The sequence below is a fragment of the Thermobia domestica genome, chromosome 10 (assembly GCF_964235325.1).
Source record: "Thermobia domestica chromosome 10, izTheDome1.hap1.1, whole genome shotgun sequence".
NCBI lineage: Eukaryota > Metazoa > Arthropoda > Insecta > Zygentoma > Lepismatidae > Thermobia > Thermobia domestica.
Window position 1 is genome coordinate 73,814,186 of NC_137463.1, and position 23,092 is coordinate 73,837,277.

The 23,092-nt window shown below is 35.5% G+C and overlaps 1 protein-coding gene across 1 annotated transcript; it reads left to right on the plus strand.

Annotated features, from left to right (window-relative positions):
- Positions 1-81: 81 nt before the first annotated feature.
- On the plus strand, positions 82-15,934 carry LOC145662492 (apoptosis regulatory protein Siva). The gene is made up of 4 exons (XM_081728109.1): positions 82-451; positions 4,391-4,548; positions 7,904-8,055; positions 14,251-15,934. The coding sequence occupies exons 1-4, from the start codon at positions 331-333 to the stop codon at positions 14,294-14,296; spliced, it is 477 nt and encodes a 158-aa protein (XP_081584235.1). The 5' UTR covers positions 82-330; the 3' UTR covers positions 14,297-15,934.
- The last annotated feature ends 7,158 nt before the right edge of the window (positions 15,935-23,092 follow it).

Here is a 23,092-nt window from a genome sequence, read left to right on the forward strand (position 1 = left end):
AAATATGTTTACGAAGTAAATAAACATATAGAAATAGATTCATTAGTTTTCTGCAGTTTTACCGGAAACAGCTGATACGGAATTGTTCCCGCGCTTTTCTTATTGCATCACAATATTTTTAAATCGATGATTATGTAAAACGCGTTTCTTTCATGCAGTGAACGTCTAGATTATATAAATTTTTTCACTGTGGCACACTTACAAAGTGTTAAAAAGAAGTTTAAAATATAGTTTGAGTATTTTCAGCATATAAGTAACGTAATATTGAGGAAAATCTGATAAATTCAAGTTCGGACTTGTATTGCTACATTCTGTGGATCAATTACCAAGATGCCAAAAAGAATGTGTCCATTTGTTGCTGATTTATCGCCACAATATAAGATACACATATCTGATAAGGAGCTGCTTAACAGAGGAATAGCAATGGAACCAAGCAAGAAAATAATTTACGGTAAGTCAAAATTTATGGCAAAAATTTTCAAGTAGTTTTGATTGTAATTGTATCAAGTGAATTACGCTCATGCAAGTTGTCGGAATTTAGATCCAGAAGACTTCGAAAACTTGCAAGTGATATATTACTTATATTAGAAGCAGATTGAGAATAGTCCGGTGTACGTATTCAAATTTTGTTGGTAAAATCAAGGATAACATCATTGGGTAAAACCGATTGTGCAGTTTTACTATACGGATCCATAGTATAAGTAGTAGTAGGAACGGGTTGAAGCTCCGCAGGGGTTTTTTTATATTCTGTTCTCGACAAAATGGGCAAATTAAAGGCTTCCCCAAATTTTTTCGTACATTTTACAATCTGTATATCCGTGTAGAATGAAACTACAGCAAAGTGAGTGTAAATTGAGTATAGCTCAGTGCAATCATTGAACATTTGTGAGTAAAATCTATAATTATATATATAAAGTATATCTTAAGAATTTTACGTGTTATCCCATTCTGTGGGGCATATTTATACTAATGAAATATAAGCTTCTCTTAGCAGGAAATGTAGTCTTACTGCCTTAGAAAGAAAGTGTTCCATAAAGGAGAATTTGCATTAATATGTGCTGATTGTGCTGAGGACTTAGTAGGGATCAGGCGCGTTCTCGGCGGGGGGTATGCACAAATAAGGATAGTGAAAAAAAAGGTAACTTTCGTTTGCGCGACATTTCTATAAACATTTCATATCTGACTTCACTAGCATTTCACTTAATATTTTTATTATATAATACACTCTGATCACTGTCCTCTTATACAGTTTCAGAAACTCAAAGACATGGTCCCTTTCCCCCGAAAACCGCAAAGCAGCACTCAAATAACGTCAGCGGACAACTCTCCCGCTGGCAAAACCGATCCATCAATGCTTGTCTTTTCAAATTGTATGGTTAGTGACTATTTTTCCTTTTTTTCGGTCCTTTTTTTTTAAATTCACAACACACTTTTCCTTTACTTTCCCGTAACTCAGATAAAGTGAACATTTTCCTGGAAACTAGAGTAATGTAACACAATAAGCATAAACGTCCCCCTTGAACACTGGTTAAATACTATAGCAATAGAATATAAGCGTTATATAAATAGTAACTATTGACTGTAGCAAAACTTATTGTGAAACTACGCCTAACAGCGCAGGGAATCAAGATTACGTCTAAGTAGCACGAATCACGCCAGGAGAAACCTCGGCGTCCTCCCCTGCACATTTATTTTGGATTAAAAAACTTGTCGTCTCACAATAAACTTACATGCTGATGTTGCAGATTTTTTGCTGCGGACTGTACGTGTAATGCTTCTGAAAACATTGTCTTTTGAAAACGAATGAATCTTTTATAGTAGACCTGTATAAAATAAACTATAGACATGAAGTCAGAACGTCATGGTGCAGAAATGACGAAATGTGAATTCCCTTGTTTACATGCATGACGATCATCACTAACTCATAGTCTTAATATTGGACTAAGGAAGAACTTGGTCAAGTCTTATGTATGGAGTATTAGACTGTATGATTCAGAAACTTGGACATCACGGAAGTTAAAAAAAGAAATATTTTGAAAGCTTCGAAATGTGGTGGCGGAGAAAGATGAAGAAGACAAAATGGACAGAGAGAGTGAAAAAACATAATGTTTTAAAACGGATAGGAGAGAAGGGGATGCTTTTAGCCAGCATCCTTCGTAGGAAGGCCAATTGGATTGAAGACATCTTGCGAAGAAATTGTCTTCTTCATACCGCCATAGAAGGAAAGATGGAGGGAAATCGAAGATTAGGAAGAACAACTCCTCACGGTTGATTTGAAAAATAGGAGAAAATATTGGGAGTTCACTAATTCAGGGGGCACGGTGTCTGTAGTAGAGCGCTTACCTTTGGTGCGTGGGGTCCCTGGTTCGATCCCCGGTCAAGTAAGTTTGTGTTGGACAACACTGTGTCCGTGGATTTTCTCGGGACATTCCCGTTTCCTACCATTTTATCATTCCACCAATTCTCCATCATCTTTCATTTGCCTTAAATCATCCGTCTCCCTGAGTGTAAAGAGCTAAAGCTGAAAATATTTTCATTTAGTTTCATTTTCATCATTAATTCACCAGTCCTTACGGACTTTTCCAACTTTTACTTCGCTGCCCGGAACCGGCGCGCTTCGCTTTTTTTTTTTTTTTTTTTTTAAATATTTTATTGGTAGCTTTTTCAAAGTTTATCAAGCTAGAACCCAGCAGGTGAAATGAATGTGGTGCCTCCACTGAAAAGCATCATTAATTTCTACATGTTCTTGTAATCGATTCATAAAATACTGTGTTTAGTCTACATCCAGATGTATCCGTTTTAACAAAACATTAGAAATATTTTTCCTCGAAATAGTAACCCTGACTGATCTCTAGAAAACAAAGCCCTCCCACTGGTTGGGGTAGTCAGATTATTCCGAGAAAAAGAGGAAGATATGTAATGACTACAATTTATATATAACAAAACCACGTATATAGAATAATTTTAATTGCAAATGGGTAGTTCCATTAATAATAAATGCAACACACAAAGTATATACACAGATATTGTTGTCTTTCAATTGTATTTTAGACTTTACATCCTTTTGTACACGTTCAAAACATTCCTTGCAGGACATACAAAAATTCACAATTTGGAGCTTGGCTTGTATTAGTTCACAGTAGCTTCTGTTCCTGACATTAGTATATCACAATCAGTTGAAACCGCGACATAATCAAGATGGTTAGAAAGACGAAGTGTAAGACGCTAGAACCAAATTATTTTAAACGTAAGTTTGGGGTGGCGGTTGCATAATATAGTAAAACATAACATATTGATTTTCTGATGGGGAAAATGTTGAAAAAGCAAATAACAGTACAGTATTAATATATTTTTAAAAAAATTAAAAGTGTCCACCAATATTATTTCTTTTATTTATTAGGAAACTGAAGAAATCGTTTTACAGGAAAAGTAAAAACGTGAAATCACGGGAAACACGTAAGATTTGATAACCCTAACTCTGATGTAGTGGCTAGTGTACACGTGTTTGATGCATAAAGTACCTGATTCAATTTCCTTTGGGAGAGCATTGAAATTTAAACGCATTACGATAGTCACATCTGCGTCTCTTAAGGGACCCATACACGCAGACACATGCATGAAGAAACCTTCCAACATGCATGCAAAAGAATAAAGCCACAGGCAAGTTGATCGTGTATGGCCTCGTTCATGCAAGTTGGTTGTCTTATATTTAGGTCTGCCAATCACGACAGAAGAAGAAATCACGTGACTTCCGATTCATTCTTCTAGTAAGTTGGACAGCAAGTTGGTACGTGTGTGGGCAAAAAATCCTTCCAACATGCATGATAAAACAAATCTTTCATGTATGTTGGTCATGCAAGTGTGTGCGTCTATGGTCCCCATTATAGCCTCGCTGCTGACAAGGACACTAAATTTCAACCATAACAATCCAGAAAAAAAAAAAAAACAGAAAGGCAGTCAAAATCACTGATAGAGTAAATTTCAAAATTTGAAACGCTAATGCAATATTTATTATTATTATTATTATTATTATTATTATTATTATTATATTCTTCATGGAGTTACATTTAATTTGCACGACAATTACATGAAATGTATTGCATTTGTGTAATTTACATAATAATTCAAAAAATAGTCTCAGTTAATGAAGTCTGTTGTTTTGAAGAAGGGAAATTATAATCTCCATGTCCTGATCTCTCAGCAGTTTCAGGCTCCTCTATTGAATTGTTAGTGTTTACGGCGTTAGAGGCTCTACCTTGATGGACAATTGTACTTTCTGAGTGCCTTTATTTTATATATTTATTTATTTATAAGTATTTTTAATAATAGTACTCTTTTGTTATGTGAGTTGAAGATTCTAAATAATATCTTTTTTCTTTCTTTCGTTTAGATAAGACGATGGATATGTTGTTCAGAGGTGCAAGAAATTTGTCGAACAACAACGTGTCCGAAAACCTTTCTCAAACCTCTAATCCAACAGATCTTGGACGATATAAACAGTTAATTTTAACCAATAAGTGCCAGTTGAACTTCAATAGCAGTGTAAAGGTATCTTCTATTTTTTTCTTTTTTTTTTTTTTTAAAGGAAGCCATATGTAATTTTGTGTATTGCTTATGAACTTATTCACTGTATTGCTAATAAATTCCCTTTTCAATATTATGCAGAATTGAATGTTATTCCTTATTTTTTTAAATTTTTAGAGTGTGTTTTCTATACAGGTTATTGTTATATCCATTTAACCATTAACGTTCTTGCAACTTCAGATTTTTCACTTTTCTATTCTAAAAAAGACACCAAACAATAGCACAAAATCTTCCTTCCACCAAGCTGCTCACCATCCCTCAGGAATATATATATCTACAGGCGCAGATCCAAGGGGAGGGCTATAGAGGCTATAGCCCCTCCCTTGACGCTCAGGTATTCTCTGGATAAAGTAAGCTTCAATCCTTTCTCTACACTGGATAAAACAGCAAATTATGGTGTAGCACCTCCCTTGATCATATCGTTATATATATACTTACATTATTATTCTATCTGCTACCCATCTCCTAGGTCTTAGTGTCATATAACCCCCCCCCCCCCACACACACACACACTTCAGTCTCCAATTAACAACTATTTTCGTTATTGTTGTCATTATTACATTTTATTGTAGTCTTTTTTTGTGATAATTTTTCCTTTATTTATCATTATCTTATTTTTAATGTATTTTAGTATTGGAAGGCTTCGTTGATTAGTAATGTTAGCTTTTTGTTAAGTGTGATGATTTCCCTAATGTTTGTAGAAGTGACATTCGGCCATTTGTTTTTACTTGTTCATAGATTTTGAAAAAAATATTTGTCAAGTAGGTATTACTTTGAGAAATATGTTCCTGATACGTGGTTTGCATGTGAAAAGGAACATTATGCTAGCACTATTTGATATTGAGAGATTATATGTGGTAAATATTTGATTTTTAAATTTTATTAGTACTGTTAGTATGTGACACAAATTAACTGTCTAATTAAAATGAGGATTTGTAACAGGTTTTACAGATTTCAAATTGGAATATATACTACAAGATTTATTAACATTGAATTTAATTTTGAATTCATAAAATTTTAGTATAGATTTGTTCCTTTTTAATTATGGACAGTTTCTTCTGACGGGATATTGTTACGGTAGTTGGTCGGTTTACGACAATGCCGTTCTCCGATGCCATTTGCCGATGTTGTCCGAGACCATTATTGGTTGGAGACTTTTGTATATCCATTCCGTTTCCTTAGATAGCAGTTTTTGTAGGCTCATTTATGTCTGGAAAAGCATCGGTTTGAGCCTAGCACTCAATCTTTAGAGGTCTCTCCAGTTTTCGTGCGCTTGCACCAGCCAATTAATAATACAATACCGGAAACGGTAAGATGCAAAAGTGGGGACAGCCGTCAAGTTTAGTTACATCTATCGCAACTTTCCAACATATTCATTCCAGATGTCGGGAGGATCTTATACTTCCACGTAATTCCATACTAAGGAAGATCGATTGTGCAATGAAGAAGTTACACAATCCTGCCCCAAAGTGCCTTATAATTAAATACTTACGAGAAGCGCGTGACAGTGATCATTTTTACATATTTATTTCATCTATCAGATATAAAAAACTTCTATATTGTTCGTGTTATTATTTTAAATTTTAATTTTTACCCCACTGAATACGCGACACGAGAGAATGATAGGACGCGGATAGTTTATGTGAGATTTTAATATTTTCCGATAATTAAAAACATTACATTTTACGTTACTTGCAATTGGTAGTATATATATATATTAACACTTCATAATTCACTCGAAAGAGTTCGTAGGTGATCAAAATCTAATTAAATTTTAGTTAGTATGCATTCTGTATTATGTCAACTATTGTTTATTGACCTTTGCCACGTAAGAGGTGTTAGAGCTTCATTAATAACCTTTAGCGCCACTGGAACGGCCGCAAGGAAACTGTTTCGAAGATAGAACTTGGTAAGTAATTCAATCTGGGAACTTTCGATACAAAGTTAGAATATACTCAAAACATGACTGAGTAGAATATTTGTTATCACTAGAGTGACTACAAAATTTTCAGCTGAAAACGGGACAGGTTTCGGCTTTTTAGAAATCATGAGAAATGAGAAACAAGTCAGTGCGTGAATTAGTTCCTGTTTACCTTACCAATACCTAATACATTTATATTGTAATATAACATAATATATATATAGGCTATAAAATATAAACAGCATTTAACTTACAATGTAGTAGAACATGATACTGCCTGCATTTGTTCTTTTGCCCTAGCTCGAATTCTTGATTTTACATTGGGTGAAAAGTTGACTCTTGATCTGAAGAATGCCATAAATATTTCTCAGAAGAGCCTATCTTCTTGCGAATAGCTTTATTCTTCACTAGTCTTCCATAAAATTCACTGCAAGTCTCTGTGAAGTTTACTCGTACTAGTAACATAGATTTCATTGTTGCAACATTAAGGAAGAAGATTTTTCATTTGTCCATGTCATTCATGATTGAAAGAACATGCTTGACAGGGGTGGATGTACCAGGCAGACACAGCACCATTCCTACTGTTTTCAAGAGATTATCAAACTTTATATTTTCCTCTTCTAATTACCAAAAGACAAACGTTGAGGTTTGTTCAACAAACAAGCAATTGCTAAAACCTCTACTACCTTTCGGTTAGCACTACGAACTATATAGATCATGTTTAATGTAGGGAATTTCAGTTCAATTCTTGCCTCTTTGTAATTATTAATTATTAATATATTTACAAAATAGTACTGAGTTTATTTACTTATATAAAACGGGACAAATACTACTATTTTTCCATCTACTGACGGGACGCCCAGGACACGCACCTAAAAGCGGGACTGTCCTGGTCGAAAACGGGATGTATGGTCGCTCTAGTTATCACATTGTCAACTCTATGCTAGCTACTGAACTGCAAATCCTTGCTTGAAGAAAATCGCGTTTGAAAATTTCGCAGGTTTGTAGAAAATCATGTACCTGTCTTTTGTAATTGAAAATCTATTTAGGAATGATACCAAGGACAGCTGTGCACACATTTTATAATTCAGTAATTTAATTGCCATTGCAGAATATGTACTGAAGTGAAAACAGCCAACTTTGCATATCGGAGACTGGTGTAGCACTAACTATAAGGCATCAAACAACCCCTTTAGTTGTTATTTGACACAAACATTTGAAAGCAAATACTCTGGCAAGCAGACTATGTTATTCACTGGTGCAAAAAGTGATACTTAGTCCTACGAGTATATGTTCATTATAATTGCAACAAAAATACATCCACTACAGAAGCTTTCGCAAACACTGTTATAGACAATTATTGGAAAATCTGATAAATGCCATTCAATTTCCTTTCAGAGAGAACCAGTTTTGCCTTGTGCGTCTTGCATCAATCCAAATCCTTTGATCCTGACTAAATGTACATTTTGTGAGAAGCTTTCTTGTGAAGATTGCAGTAAAACTTGTAACAGATGCAATGAAGAATTTTGCCGTGTGTGTTCTGTGCCTGTGTAAGTATGTTTAGATGTAAATATATAACTAGAATCATACAAATAGCAATTAATTCATAGTATTATTCTTATTAATATAAACAAATATAAATTTTGTGTAGAGATTCCGCTGTGACATGATACTGTTTTCTCTGCACTTTAGTTGTGTAACATTTTATTATTAATTATTGCTGTTCATTTATATTTATCTACATTTCACCCTGTCCCTGTCTACATGTCCTTCTATTTCTGTGATCAGGCTTTGCCAAGACCTTTGATCGTTGAATTTTTTCACTGTCTTGCTTGCAATACTGGCTTTAGGGATGTGTGTTTTCTAGGTTCAGTTCGCTAGGTTCGATTATCAAAGTTATTGAGCTGATACTATGAGTGGAATTCAGGAGTGGATTAACCATTAAGCCATATAACCATGTGCCAAGGGATCAACGGAAGGAAACACCACAGAAATTTGCCATGGTTGAGTGATATGGTTCAATATTGCAAACACAAACGGGCCCCCACATTAAATGAAGAAAAAAATACAGATATACAATGAAGAAAAATATAGATACACGAAACAACAAGAGGACTAATGGAGTGTAGACCTCCTCCTAGGATCATGAAATCAAAGGAAAAATACCGCCACTTAAATAAAAGCAGGGCAAACTTTGTAGGCAGTCTGTGAAATTTGTATGCTTCCTGTACATCAGCCAGAAAAAAATATATATACTCCGACAAAGAACTTCCCTAGCATTAGTAAAAATAATTATAGGAATGATAGGAGTTAATGATATATATTAGCCTTGGGAATACAACAAAATCAGAATCCCACGGTCCACGGAGGCTCACGTGATCGTTCTTCTCTATCTTCTTTATGTCAGCTTTTCCTTTCAGTCGTCCATTAGAATGAGATTGTGCAGGTAATAAAACAAAAAGTTAATGCCGTTTTCGACGTCTCATTAATCATGCGCTGACAGAGAGAAAACGAAGTAACATACGTGCGTGCTAAACGATTGGGAGTTACTCTGACCATCGACCTTTAGAAATGGAGGTGTCGAAGCAGCTTGTTCGAGTGAGTGTGTGTTGTATGACTAAAGTAGGCCTCTTAGCTGCCGCATGAAGTTTCCACTTACGCCAGGCATTTGGGGAGAATGTCGTGAACGAACTGACCGCTAAACATTGATTCTAGAAATTCTGTTCGGGAGATGTGAGACTTTCTGATGAACTTCTCAGTAGACGACCACATGTGTTGGATGACGACGCCCTGATAGCAGCCATCTAGAAAGACAGTGGTCTAACGATGAACTTGTACAAAGGTTCCATGTTTATGCTGAAATAGTCAAACTGCATTTGCGTGGGATAGGAGAGTCATACAAGTTAAGCAAGTGGGTACCCCACACAGCTAACAAGGAACCACGAGGACAGCCTGCTTGTCCTTCCTCACTCGATACTTGAACACTGAATCTTTGATCGCTTGCTCATTGGTAACGAAAAGTGGGTCTTGTATGACACTCCCATCATCAGGATGAAAATTAGTTCATCATTAGTTATGTCAGTAGTGAAAACTCCTTCACGGATATTCTGAGTCTGCGATTCAACGAAGTCCGGAAGTCCGGATTCAACGTACCGAATGCATCTGCGGTTCACACAGATTCGACGTTAGCAGTACCAAACTAAGATCTGCGTAAACGACTTCAGTGTTGAAAAGGTAGTGTAGGAAGGCGTTGACAAGATAAATATAGTTACCCGACGCACCGCATCAATGGCCGAGCCAAAGAGGAAGGTGATAATTAAGACGTCGCCAAATGATCTTTATGCCGGCTGGGTAAAGGAAACGGTGATGGTGAGAAATGAATGAAATGGTGGAATCAAGAAAGTGTGTGAAAACGGGAGAACCTCGAGAAAAACCCATGCACACGTTGTTTGTCCACCACATAGTTTACTTGGCGCGAGTTAGGGTCGAACCAAGGACCCCATGCACCAGAGGTAAACGCTCTACTACTGACCCACCGCCGCCCCACACTGTAAAACTTGGTATGGGAAGCTGTGTGTTACTTCGAGTAGAACCTTTAACGCTACAGTTGAGGTAACGAACTTGAGAATTGTTGAATTTCTAAGGGCTCTGCATAACTTATTTAAGGATGTTCCAGCACGCTGTGCTGTATACATTTCTATAGAGGCTCAGAAAATTTTCCAGTGAAGTTTTGTTCTGCACTAGCTTGAAAACAGCATTGCCATTTATGCGCATATTCTGTTGTATATTCAACGTGTCAGGAAGGACAAAGTTTCTAGCTCTTCGAGCTATCTGATCGTGTCAAGTATATCGGAAAAAGATAAAATGCTTATTCCTAAACTTATATTTTACAAGAACTTGGTTCAGAAGTAGAGCTTTTCTCCATTGAATTTGACTGATTCTCCTCTCAATCCATTTCTTTACAACAGTTTATCCGACTGATAAAAATTGTCATGTTACGTAAAATCAATAGCTTTTTAGTTCTTCTAGTTCATGTATACGAATTCATGTGGAAAATGTAGAAAATCTTTTCTCCTGTGAACAACGTTGACAGTGGTTTTTATCTACGCATACTACCTTTCAGAAATATCAAACAGTAACGGATTTCGTAACTTTAGATTTTTGTTGAAATTCCGGTCAATGTCTACAGAAATTTGTCAAACTTGGGGAAAAATCGCGTTTAAATTTTAAATTGATTAGAGCCTTTTCGCATTTGGATCTTAATGTTCCTGAGGTATCTAATGTTGGAGAGAATTGCATGAAATCTCTTTTAGCTGATCTAGTTGAATGAAAATAAATTGGTTAGATGGCATTAGAGCAAATAGAGTTGTGTTGCAGTTCAAAGACTTTTATTGAATCTAAATTGTAAAACAATTATCAGTGAGTATTGTAGAATTGGACAGTGTTTGGATGATTTTTGGCTAAAGATTTGGGATACTTCAGAGTAAAATTATTTAAGAGCTGATAAAATAGTCTTAATGTTCTCTCAAGAAAATTCAAATCTAAGAAGAGGATTTTCAATGAATGCACAATGTATAGTAGATAATTTAGAAGAAGAAACTTTAGTAGCACTCAAACTTGTGTAAGGTTAAGTAGCTTCTTGTGGCCTTGAAAATTATATATAAGCAGGGTTGGCTAGTTTAACCCCCCCCCCCCCACCTAAAAAAAAACTTTTAATCGTGTGAATTTCATGGTGACGTTTCCACATATCAAACCATCTGCATTATTTTTATCTCCTTTTCACCTTTTAATCGAGGCGTCAAATTTTCAATTCTCGGTCGAACCACAACCTTTCTTTCAAGTGTAAACCAAGTAGCGGTTCGGGTGTCATGTTAAGCGAAAGTCGTTCTTGATTACCTTTGTATTACATAAGGATGTTATGTCTAAACAGACGAAACGACCAAATTGCATATTTCTGCTTGCCTGAATGCCTGTTCTTTTATAAAGAAACCAAGGTTGCTTAAATATATTGATAGAAATTGGCAAAATTTATCGACTACCTACGTAGCTTTCAACATTGACTTGGATTGACTTTCAGTTTTAATTTTATTGAATAATATTTACATACTAAATTGGTAATTTAATCTCTCAGTTTAACGTACTGATTATAATAGTTTACCTTAAAATTTTACTTACCAAGCAATAACGGGATTTTTCCAATGGCTAAGGCGGGAGTTTCCTGATTTATATATAATGGTTTCACTTGTGCAACTGTTCTGAAATGATTCTTGACGATTATATTACAAGTATGTAAAAATCAGTACAACGTATTTTTATCAGGAGTGCTTCGTGAGTAAGTCGACAGACTCATCATATTTGTGGCGAATTAGTCTCGGTGTCGAGTCCAAATGGAGGACAATTTCTCTCGGATGTAAGCCGAGAAGCGGTTCGGATTCCACTTCAAGCGTATGTGGCTCCTTTCAGCATAACCCCGTTGTTGCATAATAACACCAAGGCGAAACAATCTATTTCTGTCAGTATGTAATATAAATACATAGAGCAAATCATTTAAACCCAAAAAAAATCTGGTTTAAAAAAAAAAAAAAAAAAAAAACAGGGTTGCAAATAATTTAAACCCCAAAAAAATCTGGTTTAAACAAAAAAACAGGTTTTTTGTTTTGTTTTTTTCGAAAATAAAAACCATCGTTTTTGCCAACCCTATATAAGTAAATTTGAGATTTATTATGTACGAAATGCTCGTACTTGTTTTGCAGAGGCAACACATCAGTGAGAAAAGGAAGAGAAAAATAAAAAAGAAGCTGAAGACAGAAAATAAGGATAATTCTTCTTTCCTTGAGCTTGAAGCTAAAAAGACTAAAATAATAGAAGATATGCGTAATATTGATAAGAAAATGAAGCTTTTAGAGAAGTGAAATGAATTATATAAAACTATTGATTTTTTTATAAAGATATGTTTTTAATTTACCGCAGCCAGTTTTATGTATATACATCTACCTTTTTTTGGTGCCTCACTTCCTTTCATATGGGTCGAATTTTTCATTGTGTGACTAAAGTTACAGATTAAAGTTTTAGGGTAGAAGCTTAATGGTGTGCTTTGTGCAGGATTTTTTTATTAGTTAGGTGTTCGGTAATTTCATAATAAAATAAGTTGTTTGTTTTTATATTATTTCTGATTTATTCGGGAAAAATATATTACTTATGCATCATCGTTATCATGTTTTTTAATCTTGATTTTTCATCAACTCAGGAAAGTCTGTATATTTAATTACATATAAAGAAAAATTTCAAAATACGTTTTGGAAAACTGGTAAAAGTCAGGGAATTCTCTCCCGTAATTTTTGTCACCACCTTGTAATTCAATTTTACGTAATGACCTCTCCGTTAGTCTTGCGGCTAGCGGACGGGTGCGCCCTTGTTGCATGAGAACCCGGGTCGATTCCCGGTGGGAGAGCAGAAATTTGAACGCATTACGGTTGTTCGGATTCAATGAGCAGCACTAACGTTAAATTCATTATATCTGGAAAGTTTAAGCGATCTCCATACGAACTTTCAAGATCGTTTGAAATTGAAGTTTCTATTTTGCTCATGACTCCATCTTATGAAATACTAATATGGACAACAATCTGTATATTATAAGATTTGATTCTTGATAACGTGTTTTCCTGTTTCTCGTTTATTTTAACTTATGGGGTACAACTGTAGAATATGGTTTCAAAAATCAGATTTAAGATTAGTAAATAACGGTAAAATGCTAATGTTGACTATAAACGTTTCATCGATTACTTGTGGCTTTCATCAGTACGAATCTTTTTAGAAATTGTACGTTGCAGTATGGACACATTCTAGCACCGTAGAAACAATTTAAACTGAGCTATTTTTTGTTACTTCAAAAATCACAGTTTTTCTTAATATTTTAAGGTTTAATAGTTAATGAAACCTTGTTCTGGGTTCCCTTCGCTCTATGTGTTGCTTTCTCTTTACTTGTATTGAAACTCGCGGATAAGAAAACCGACAAATTTAATATCCATGCCAAATAACTCCAAGGCTTACCAGAACAGTAAGTTCAGAAAAGCGATTATTTTATTGCAGGCTTGGTGCGAGCGGTTCCGGGTTCGATTTCCGATGGAGCACTCGGTAGAAAAGATGTAAGAGCTTTTTCAGACCAGCCATCCTGAATATGAAGTTTCTCCTGAGTTTTTATCATTCCGCCATGCAAATGTCGGGTTAATACATAATATACAGGTCGCTTCCTTCCTTCTTCCCCGTATAGTGTGCTCGCCGAGCGACACCTTCCCTCATACGTGACAGGCTTAAAGCCATAAATATCGGTAATGATCAGAAATATATATAAATAAACAAATTTTATTGCATTCGCTGTTGTACTTCTTCTAATCTATTTATGTGCAAAATAAACAAGGTTTCATCTAACCCTTAAAAGTGTGATTTCTGAAGTAGTTAATAAGAAGATAGCTTAAATTGTTTGTACAGTGCAGGAATGTTACAGATAATGATCCGTAAAGTAAGATATAATTTCTTAATTAATGAATAAATAAATAAAATTACGTACTGATGAACACAAGAAGTGCTTGCTGAAATGTTTACAGTCATGATTACCATTTTACTGTTCGAGTATTTGGTGAGTACAAACTTTGCTAATGTTTAATATGTATCTTATCAGTTCATTGTATAATATCAAATTTAATACTTATTTCTAGCAATTTAAATTATTTTTTCTTTCTTTTCAGATACGGAGAACTGGAAACAACTGTTTGCTGGACGTGCTGCAGATGAACAAACATATTTTTTACGAATAACCGTCACAAAATTGTGCTTCCCAATATTTTACATGATCATGACATACTGTGACAAATGACAGCTTCAGTTAGTAGAGAAAGAAAGTAAAACTGCTGGAATGGTAAATCAGTTATAATTATATCTAAAATTTCGTTGCATATATCCGGCAGTACGTGTGTGTAGTAGTAGACGCCATTATAGATATCAAGAGTATTAATTACTATTTTATTTCGTAGACGTGTTTGTATATAATCAAAATTTTGTAAGTATTAGAGTTTTAAGCATTATTTTCCTTCTGTAACTTATTTTTAAATGTGCTCAATTTTATCAATGCATCAAAACTGATATGAAAATAATGTATATACGTATATAGGACGTCTGAATAAATGACTCTCCAATTTCAAGTGATTATAACCTTTCTATTTGTTTATCTACTTTGTTGAAACTGATATAACACACTTATTTCTTTAGAATTCAGTTGACTTCTTTCCGTTCATTTTAAGGTTTTCTCCAGAACACCTTATTCGCTCATTTTCAAAGGTAAAACTCTCAGAGAGTCAGATCTGTGCAGTGGACAGGCCATTCACTTGCCAAACAATCTAATGAGGGATCTGTCATTCAGCAGCTCACGAACATAACTTGCGAAATGTGGGATGTATCATCATGCATAAACAAAAACTGTTCATTGTTGACCCAGTGAGAAATCAACGCGCACACGTGAGCTTGCTGATTTCCTGATACCTTTCAATATTTTATTGTGCAGGAAAAGAAAGGACCAAATACTGATGAAGACGTGATACAGCATCATATTATTTTCAAACGTCACTGCATGTTTTCAGTACAAATGTGTAGATTCTTGCTTCTCAATAAAGACAAACATGTTCGTTTATAACCTCTTTCCCTCCATATGAAACACTGCCAGACAATGTTGGCAAAGAGTTTTGTCATAATCAAATCAGCAAAGAGTTTTGTCAGAGTAGTAATGTAGCTTTCATCACCTAAAAGATATGCCGTCCTTTAGAATAGTTCCAATCGCATAATCAAAACGCGAGTATTGACAGTAATTTTTGTAGATTCTTTGTGAACATCTTATTGAGCAACATTTTTTGTTGTTTTCGAAGTTGGCCTTTCTGATCAGTTTACATCGATGATACTGGTTGTTAGTCCGACAATTTTTAATTGTTTTAGCATCAGTGTTACATGGATTCCACATTGCACCTTGCACTTTTGCACATGTATCAAATTCCTACATTTAGTTTAGACACCATGTTTCACATTTAAAGATAAGAAATGTCAGGCAAAACCTCAAGGAATTGAGTTTATAATAACCCAGTTTCATTAGAATCGGTAAATGAATAAAAAGTTGACTTATTCAAAAATAAGGGAATGATTTATCAGAAACCCAATGTATATATGAACGTCCTATATACAGTATGTTAACTGTGTGTATATTTTAATATATTGTTTGTGCCTTATTGCAGAACAGAGATTTTATGAAAAAATTGTATGTAAGGTTTATCCTGAAGAATATCTGTATTATTAAGTGTGATTTAATGTAAATCCTAATATGTACTACATTATAAAGATATATATTTTTCTCATTATTTCTCATAATAAAATGTAAATTTAACTTGACTAATACAGTTTTCGTACCCATATCAAATTGATTTCTAAGCTCTTAGTGGTTTAAATGAAAAAAAAAAAAAAATTCAGTAATATTTCGAGGTATCCTAGTAGGTAGTTGCTGAAAATATCCACCAAAAGTAACGGTGTTGGCATCAGTTTATCAACAATTTTATTTCTCTAAATCAGTCGTGTAATCCTAATTCACAAGCTTTATTCCAAATAAGATATTAAACTTACAAAGAAGAATGGCAACAACAACCTACATTATATGGGACCGTGTTGATGACGACGATTGTGTTTTTGACTTCCTGGTCTTTATTTATTGGTAACAATTGGACAGCAATAAAATGAGTTCAAGGGGACAATCCCTAAGATTCGAATTTCAGATATCGAAAATGACATTGCATATGGAAAATCGGAAGACAAATAACTATGTCGTATGCAACGAGGCTCAGAGATTGACAAGTAGTGGTAACGTACAGCATATCGAGGTCGCTCAGACTTAAATACGTCGGAAAACAAACTCCATTGAGAGAGGGTGAGAGTGAGTGAGTATATATATATATATATATATATATATATATATATATATATATATCGGGTCTTGCAAAATAAGTGTTACAAAAGAAAAAAAGCTCTCTTGAACTTTCGACTATCGGACAGTTTCGGATCTACAAGGTGCCGAAGGCGTGTGAAAATTACTTTCGGACGCCAATAGTTCGGAAACTATCCAACGTAAAGAGGGCGGGTAAAAAATTCACTGAAGAAGTCATACCTGCTGTATTGAATTTTGCATGTTCTAATATCCTACCATGCACGCGCAAGGGAACGTAGGGAGTCCCGGATAATCTGCCAAATGAAAATTGGTCTAAATGAATATGAATTGATGAACTGAAACAATATTTCGTTTGTATTAAGTCGATATCTGGAACAAATACAAAATGGCGGACACCTTCATGTCCGTTGTGTGTGGTTGCATAATCACCAGGTGCGGATGCTGACCACCAGTGACGTTCTGAGTATTAAGTGTAGCGAATTTGTACTCAAATGCTCTAGAAAGACATTTAATTTAAAGTGTCGGTAGAGCACAACAGATAAAGCAGGGTGACAAACGTGTGTGCAAACACTTAACGAAAAATGAACAGAAATGCACTCATACTCAGTAAACGTGAGTTCAAAGCACGTGAACAGCATCAAGCACATGAAAGCCATTGCCAATTCACCAATAATATTTCATCAATACGATGCAATATGATGTACACGGTTGCATACCAATAAGGATGCAACAACTGAGGCCAAGTTGAAATTGTGCAAGGGGATTCACTAAGAAACTGGGTAAACTAAATGAATGTCAGTAGTGGGGTAGCATGATCGATATTGAAATGTAGGCAATGTGTGTGGTCATATCAACATGTAGCTAATGGACAAATGTCTACATGTCCTACTACTGCTGGGACACCGTCCCAAGTGCAAAAGCTAGGAAAATAACGTTGTACATTCTGCTATTACATCTGGTGCACTTTTTGGTACAACGTAACTAGAATACGATCGTATCAGTGTCCCTGTTTGTTTGAGACATTGGGTGATATCAATAAAAATAAGTAACTACTCCTGAGAAGTCCTGCTCGAGAATCGGAGTAACTACACCTGGAGTAATCTCCTCCCTCATTTCGTATCAATAAAACAAGCCACTACTCAGGTCTAGTCTGCTCCAGATTTATGAACGTTTACTCGCGCTTCCTCTGCACGTAGCACTGAGTCGTATCAATAAAAGAAGTGATTACTCATTTCTCCCATTCATCGCGGTCATTTCGTTGTTTTTAACCTATGGCGTAGTATCTTAAAAGCCATGAAACGGGCAAGTAGCAACGATAACTTCAATCAAAGTGCATTTGTGGATATTCTAAAAGAGTTTCCAGTGATACTTTCAAAGTCACAGTTACCAGAAACTAAACGAAGGAAAGCCGAAACTTTGAAGGTAATTACAGTGAAATGCAACGAAATATCAAATACATCTACGACTGAAACACAAATTCAAAAGAGAATCTTTACTATTCGAGCGAGAAAAAAACAAAAATAAAAATGAAGAAAGAAAAAAAAAAGGGAAAGAAAAAAGTAATACTGAAACCATGGGAATGAACCTATTTGAGCTGATGGATGTTGATTGGAATCCAGCAATATCAAGATTAACACGACAAGCGCATATCACGTGTTGTCCAAGGTCTTTGTAGATTGTTTGGCTTTAAGAACAAAATCAGACACTTGGCTCCTTTGTTTTCTTTTTAAAAAAGTCCAGTCACCCACGTCATAAATCACGTCCATCTGATTGCGTTTTCCACACCATACGTGTCCCCTTTCGCCTTGACATAAACAAAATACATTCTCATGTATACACCCTTTCTATCAACGTTGAGTTGAGTTGATTATTAGTTTAACGTCCTTTTCAGTAGCGTGCCTATATGAGACAGAACCCACTGATTAACGTGGAATTCAAACCACATGAGCTCCTGCCGGGAATCGAACGCGGGTCTCCTATGCCAAAGGCATGTATGCTAACTGCTTAGCCACGAAATAGCTCTTCCTATTAACGTATTTCTCTCCAAAATACTAGGTTTCTTTAATGCCACTTGTGTATAGTCAAGTGCTCCGATAGCACCCGGAAATGTATATTGTTCTTGCCACTCTGCCTTTGCTGTTTCTATATTATGCACACTTCCGGAAACAATCCATTTTCAAGTAGTCATAGACAGTACTTTGAGCCACACCAGAATCCCCTGACATTCCGACCTCGAGTCCCGGATCACTCACGTAACGCAAGAAAACCAAGGGCACCGATTTCTCTGTAAATTTGGGGGGGGAGGGCATTCAGATGCAGAAGGTATATATATATATCAGGATTTTAAGACAAACTGCACTCTAATTATGCCAAATATTGTATATTCATAAATACAATAGGGGGCCCACATGAGCTTTAACGCCCTTGAAGAAAACCCGCATCTTTTCATCATTACGCAGTCCACCACCCCGAATTTCGGTTGATTCTCCTTAAAAAATGTTGTTCTAATCACTACATTTTCTTTCATAAACTTATAATGCTTTTTGTAATCTCCATTTCCAACATTTCTATGCAGTTTATAAGTTTTTCTACGTAGTAAAACAATCATATACTCGGCCATATTTCGCACGGAGTCACCTATTTAGCTTGCTCCACAAATTTGGAGAAGTTACTAGCATCACAGAGGAGTCTTTGATTTTTATTGATATCAAACGCGTAGTAGTTACTCGGCTCGAGAATAGAGGTGTGGTTACTTCAAAAGGGCGGGGCTTCTCCGAGGTCAGCCAAGACGACTAGTGCTCAGTTCTCTTTTTATTGATACCAATGCGAGTAACTACTTCAAAATTGGGCGTAAAGAGTAACTTCTCCGTTTTATTGATATCACCCATTGTCCCACAGTCGACACACATGAAAAGAAATCTCTTAATCCATGGTTCAAATTCTAATAGAGCGTGAAAATAACAAACTTGTATCATGTCCTACGTCTTCTGGGACATATAGCATACTCGAAATATCGGAAAATACCTCCAGAAATTCGTATCTTACACACAGTGCACATGCCAAGACAAAGACGAAAATGAACCAATTTGGCACATGTAACACTATACATATGGAAAATAAAACGACATGAGAAATAGGAAGAAACGTTTTAAAGCTCTGATTATTTACAACCTTGCAATAGGAGCAACAAAATGAAACACACAAGCATGTTGGGAGGCTGTACAAGAGCGCTTGCCAAACAAAGTGGGTACTCCTCAAAGAAATGAATACAGAGAAAGTAAGGCTCCCTCGAAGCCTTAGGGCTAGAGCGCTTGCGTAGTCGCAGTTTCCAATCCTACTGGGAGCCCACGGCCTGAGATTCAAGACCCGAGTAATTATTTTCCTATTTTTCGCACGTGGGACGGTGTCCCAGCAGTAGTGGGACATGTTGACATTTGTTCATTAGTTACATGTTGATATGAACACACACATTGGTCACATTTCAATATCGATTATGCGATCCCACTAGTGACATTCATTTAGTTTACCCAGTTTCTTTGTGAGTCCCCTCGCACAATTTCAACTTGGTCTCAGTTGTTGCATCCTTATTGGTGTGCAACCGTGCACATCATATTGCATCGTATTGATGAAATATTGGTGAATTGGCAATGGCTTTCATGTTCTTGACGCTAATACTTACATTTCCGACGCTTTGAACTCACGTTTACTGAGTATGAGTGCATTTCTGTTCATTATTCGTTAAGTGTTTCCACACATGTTCGTCACCCTGCTTTATCTGTTGTGCTCTACCGACACTTTAGATGTCTTTCTAGAGCATTTGAGTACAAATTCGCTACACTTAATACTCAGAACGTCACTGGTGGTCAGCATCCGTACCTGGTGATTATGCAACCACATACAACGGACATGAAGGTGTCCGCCATTTTGTATTTGTTCCAGATATCGACTTAATACAAACGAAATATTGTTTCAATTCATATTCATTTAGACCAATTTTCATTTGGCAGATTATCCGGGACTCCCTACGTTCCTTTGGGGAATCACTTGCGCGTGCATGGTAGGATATTGGAACATGCAAAATTCAATACAGCAGGTATGACTTCTTCAGTGAATTTTTTACCCGCCCTCTTTACGTTGGATAGTTTCCGAACTATTGGCGTCCGAAAGTAATTTTCCCACGCCTTCGGCACCTTGTAGATCCGAAACTGTCCGATAGCCGAAAGTTCAAGAGAACTTTTTTTCTTGTCTCAGTGGCAGGAGTCACCTCCCAAGAGTTGTAACACTTATTTTGCAAACCCGATATATATATAAGCAAAGTGAAAGAATGTAGCATGAATGATGCTTCCGAATTTGCAAGTGTGTCGAGAAATGCTGACGTATGGGTCTACTAGCATGATTGACAGAGTTAAAATTCAATCTTATGGTGGTAGGCCCTGTCTCACTCCACGCCAAAATGTGATTACTTAATGTCAACGTGACAATATACCTTTACGAGTACCGTCGGATAGCATGTGCGAATTTAATAATGAATTTTAAACTTCTGAAACAGGCCAGAAGACTATTTTTTATTCAGATTCGGAAGTATATAAGAAGATAAAGTTTTGTTCAAGACTTATAAAATGCGTTTTTTGCTCTTGAAATGGAATTATGTATGTAATGTTGAGGAAGGTGAATTTAATAAAAATGTTAAATAGATGTACCTAAAAATTTGAGTATTTTGATAAATTGTGAAATTTTTCAGCTTCTACATGATACTGGAAGTTCTTTCCTGGTTGGAAATAGTTTTTAAATAAGGTGTAAATTTTTATTCAGATCTTTAATACGGTCAAGAAAATAAATAGTCATCAGGAAATATTCATTTTGCTGTTAAAATTGAGTCAAAAATGACATGGGAACAGCTTTAAGGTGGTTTGTCTCGTTTTAAGGTCAAAAGAAACATAAAAATAAATAAAGCAAATTTCCATATTTTCCTGCTTCTTTTTAAGTTAGCAGTCTTTCGATTAGTTTGTCGCTGCTTTTTGCTCTTTACTATGCTGAGCGAGACTTCTCATTTTCATGTACTTCCATTTCCCAATATATTGTATTATTTGGTCCGTATATTTCAATCACATTCTTCCTCGATGTATTTTTCCTTCTGCTATTCCCTGCATAGCTAGTAGCGTGATTCTTCCATGTCTTATAATTTGTCCAACCATCCTATCTGGTTTATACTAAATATTCTTCAGAATTTTTTTTTCTCCTACAATTGACATGCTCTTTCACTTGATACCTTATCCATCCAATTTTCAACATCCTTTAAGCTCCAAATTTCGAAGGCAGCCGTTCTCCGTTTTACCTCTTGTAGAATTCATGCCTCATCTGTACAACGCTACACTCAATACATATGCTTTCATCAGCCTCCTTTTCAACTTTCGATTAGCTCTTGTTTTTCTTCGAATGCCTTCTGCACCTGAACTATTCTGGATTTTACATCATGTTCGCACTCATAGTTCTCTAGGTAACAAAATTCCTACACCTCTTTCCCCAAGTGATCTATTCTGATCATCATTTTTCTCATTTCTTGCGCATCACAACTAACTTACTCTTGTTAATCTTAATATTTAATTCGCTGCTAAGTATCTGTTAACATTCCGTTTAGACCTCTAGTTTTTTTTTTTTTTTTTTTTTTTTTTTCACTGTCTGCCAACAGCTCACATCGTCTTCTGATCTCAACATGTGTATTTTCCGTTTACGAACTTCTATTCGCAAGCTGTAAGTGTCCTTGATTTCTTTTCCTTTTATTGATCTAATTTTCTTGTGTAGTCCTAAATCTGGATCGAAAGTTACGTGTAAATTGACCACTTTTGATCTGCAGGAGTTGAAATGTTTACAGGATGTCTATCGGTCACGAAAGTCATGAAAAAGTCACGAAATCAGAAAAAGGTCGTGAAAGTCAAGAAATTCAGCTTTTGGGTCACTACTTTTTTTATTTGTTAAAATATAAGTACAGATTGGAAAATTTTGTGCCTTTAGACGCTACCAAATTGCAGGCAAAGCACGCTTCTATCACATGCATGAAAATTCGACCTAATTTGCACCTAAATTTGTACTTGAGAATATTACGAACTTTTATGGGTTGATAAAGAAAAGGTCACGAAATTTCATTTTGGTAATTTAGTAGACACCCTAGTTTACTATTTAATAGATTTAGTTATTTAACATTGTGACAAATTCCCTTTCCTCAACATTAGAAGACTTTATATAAACTGATTTTCCTATTACATTTTAAGAATGAAGGATGCATTTTAAAAATAAATAAATAAAAAGGATTTCCGACAAAAGTTTATTTTGTATATATTCGGAGGCTGAATCAGAATTTACATTTCATTTAAAATATTCAACTTCCGGTTTGTTTTGAAATGTCCAAATACCGCTACTAAGTCTGGTACATGCTGCTTAATAATAATATTGTTTTTATTTCAAAACTGTGCAGTATGAGCATAGATAAGCTTCTAGTATGAATTAAGGGCCTCATCCTATACAGGAAAGTACGCAGGAATTTTTTCGCGGGTATCCAAATTCAATGAGAATAACTTGTATTAAAATTTGCAAAATCAACCCTAAAATTAGAC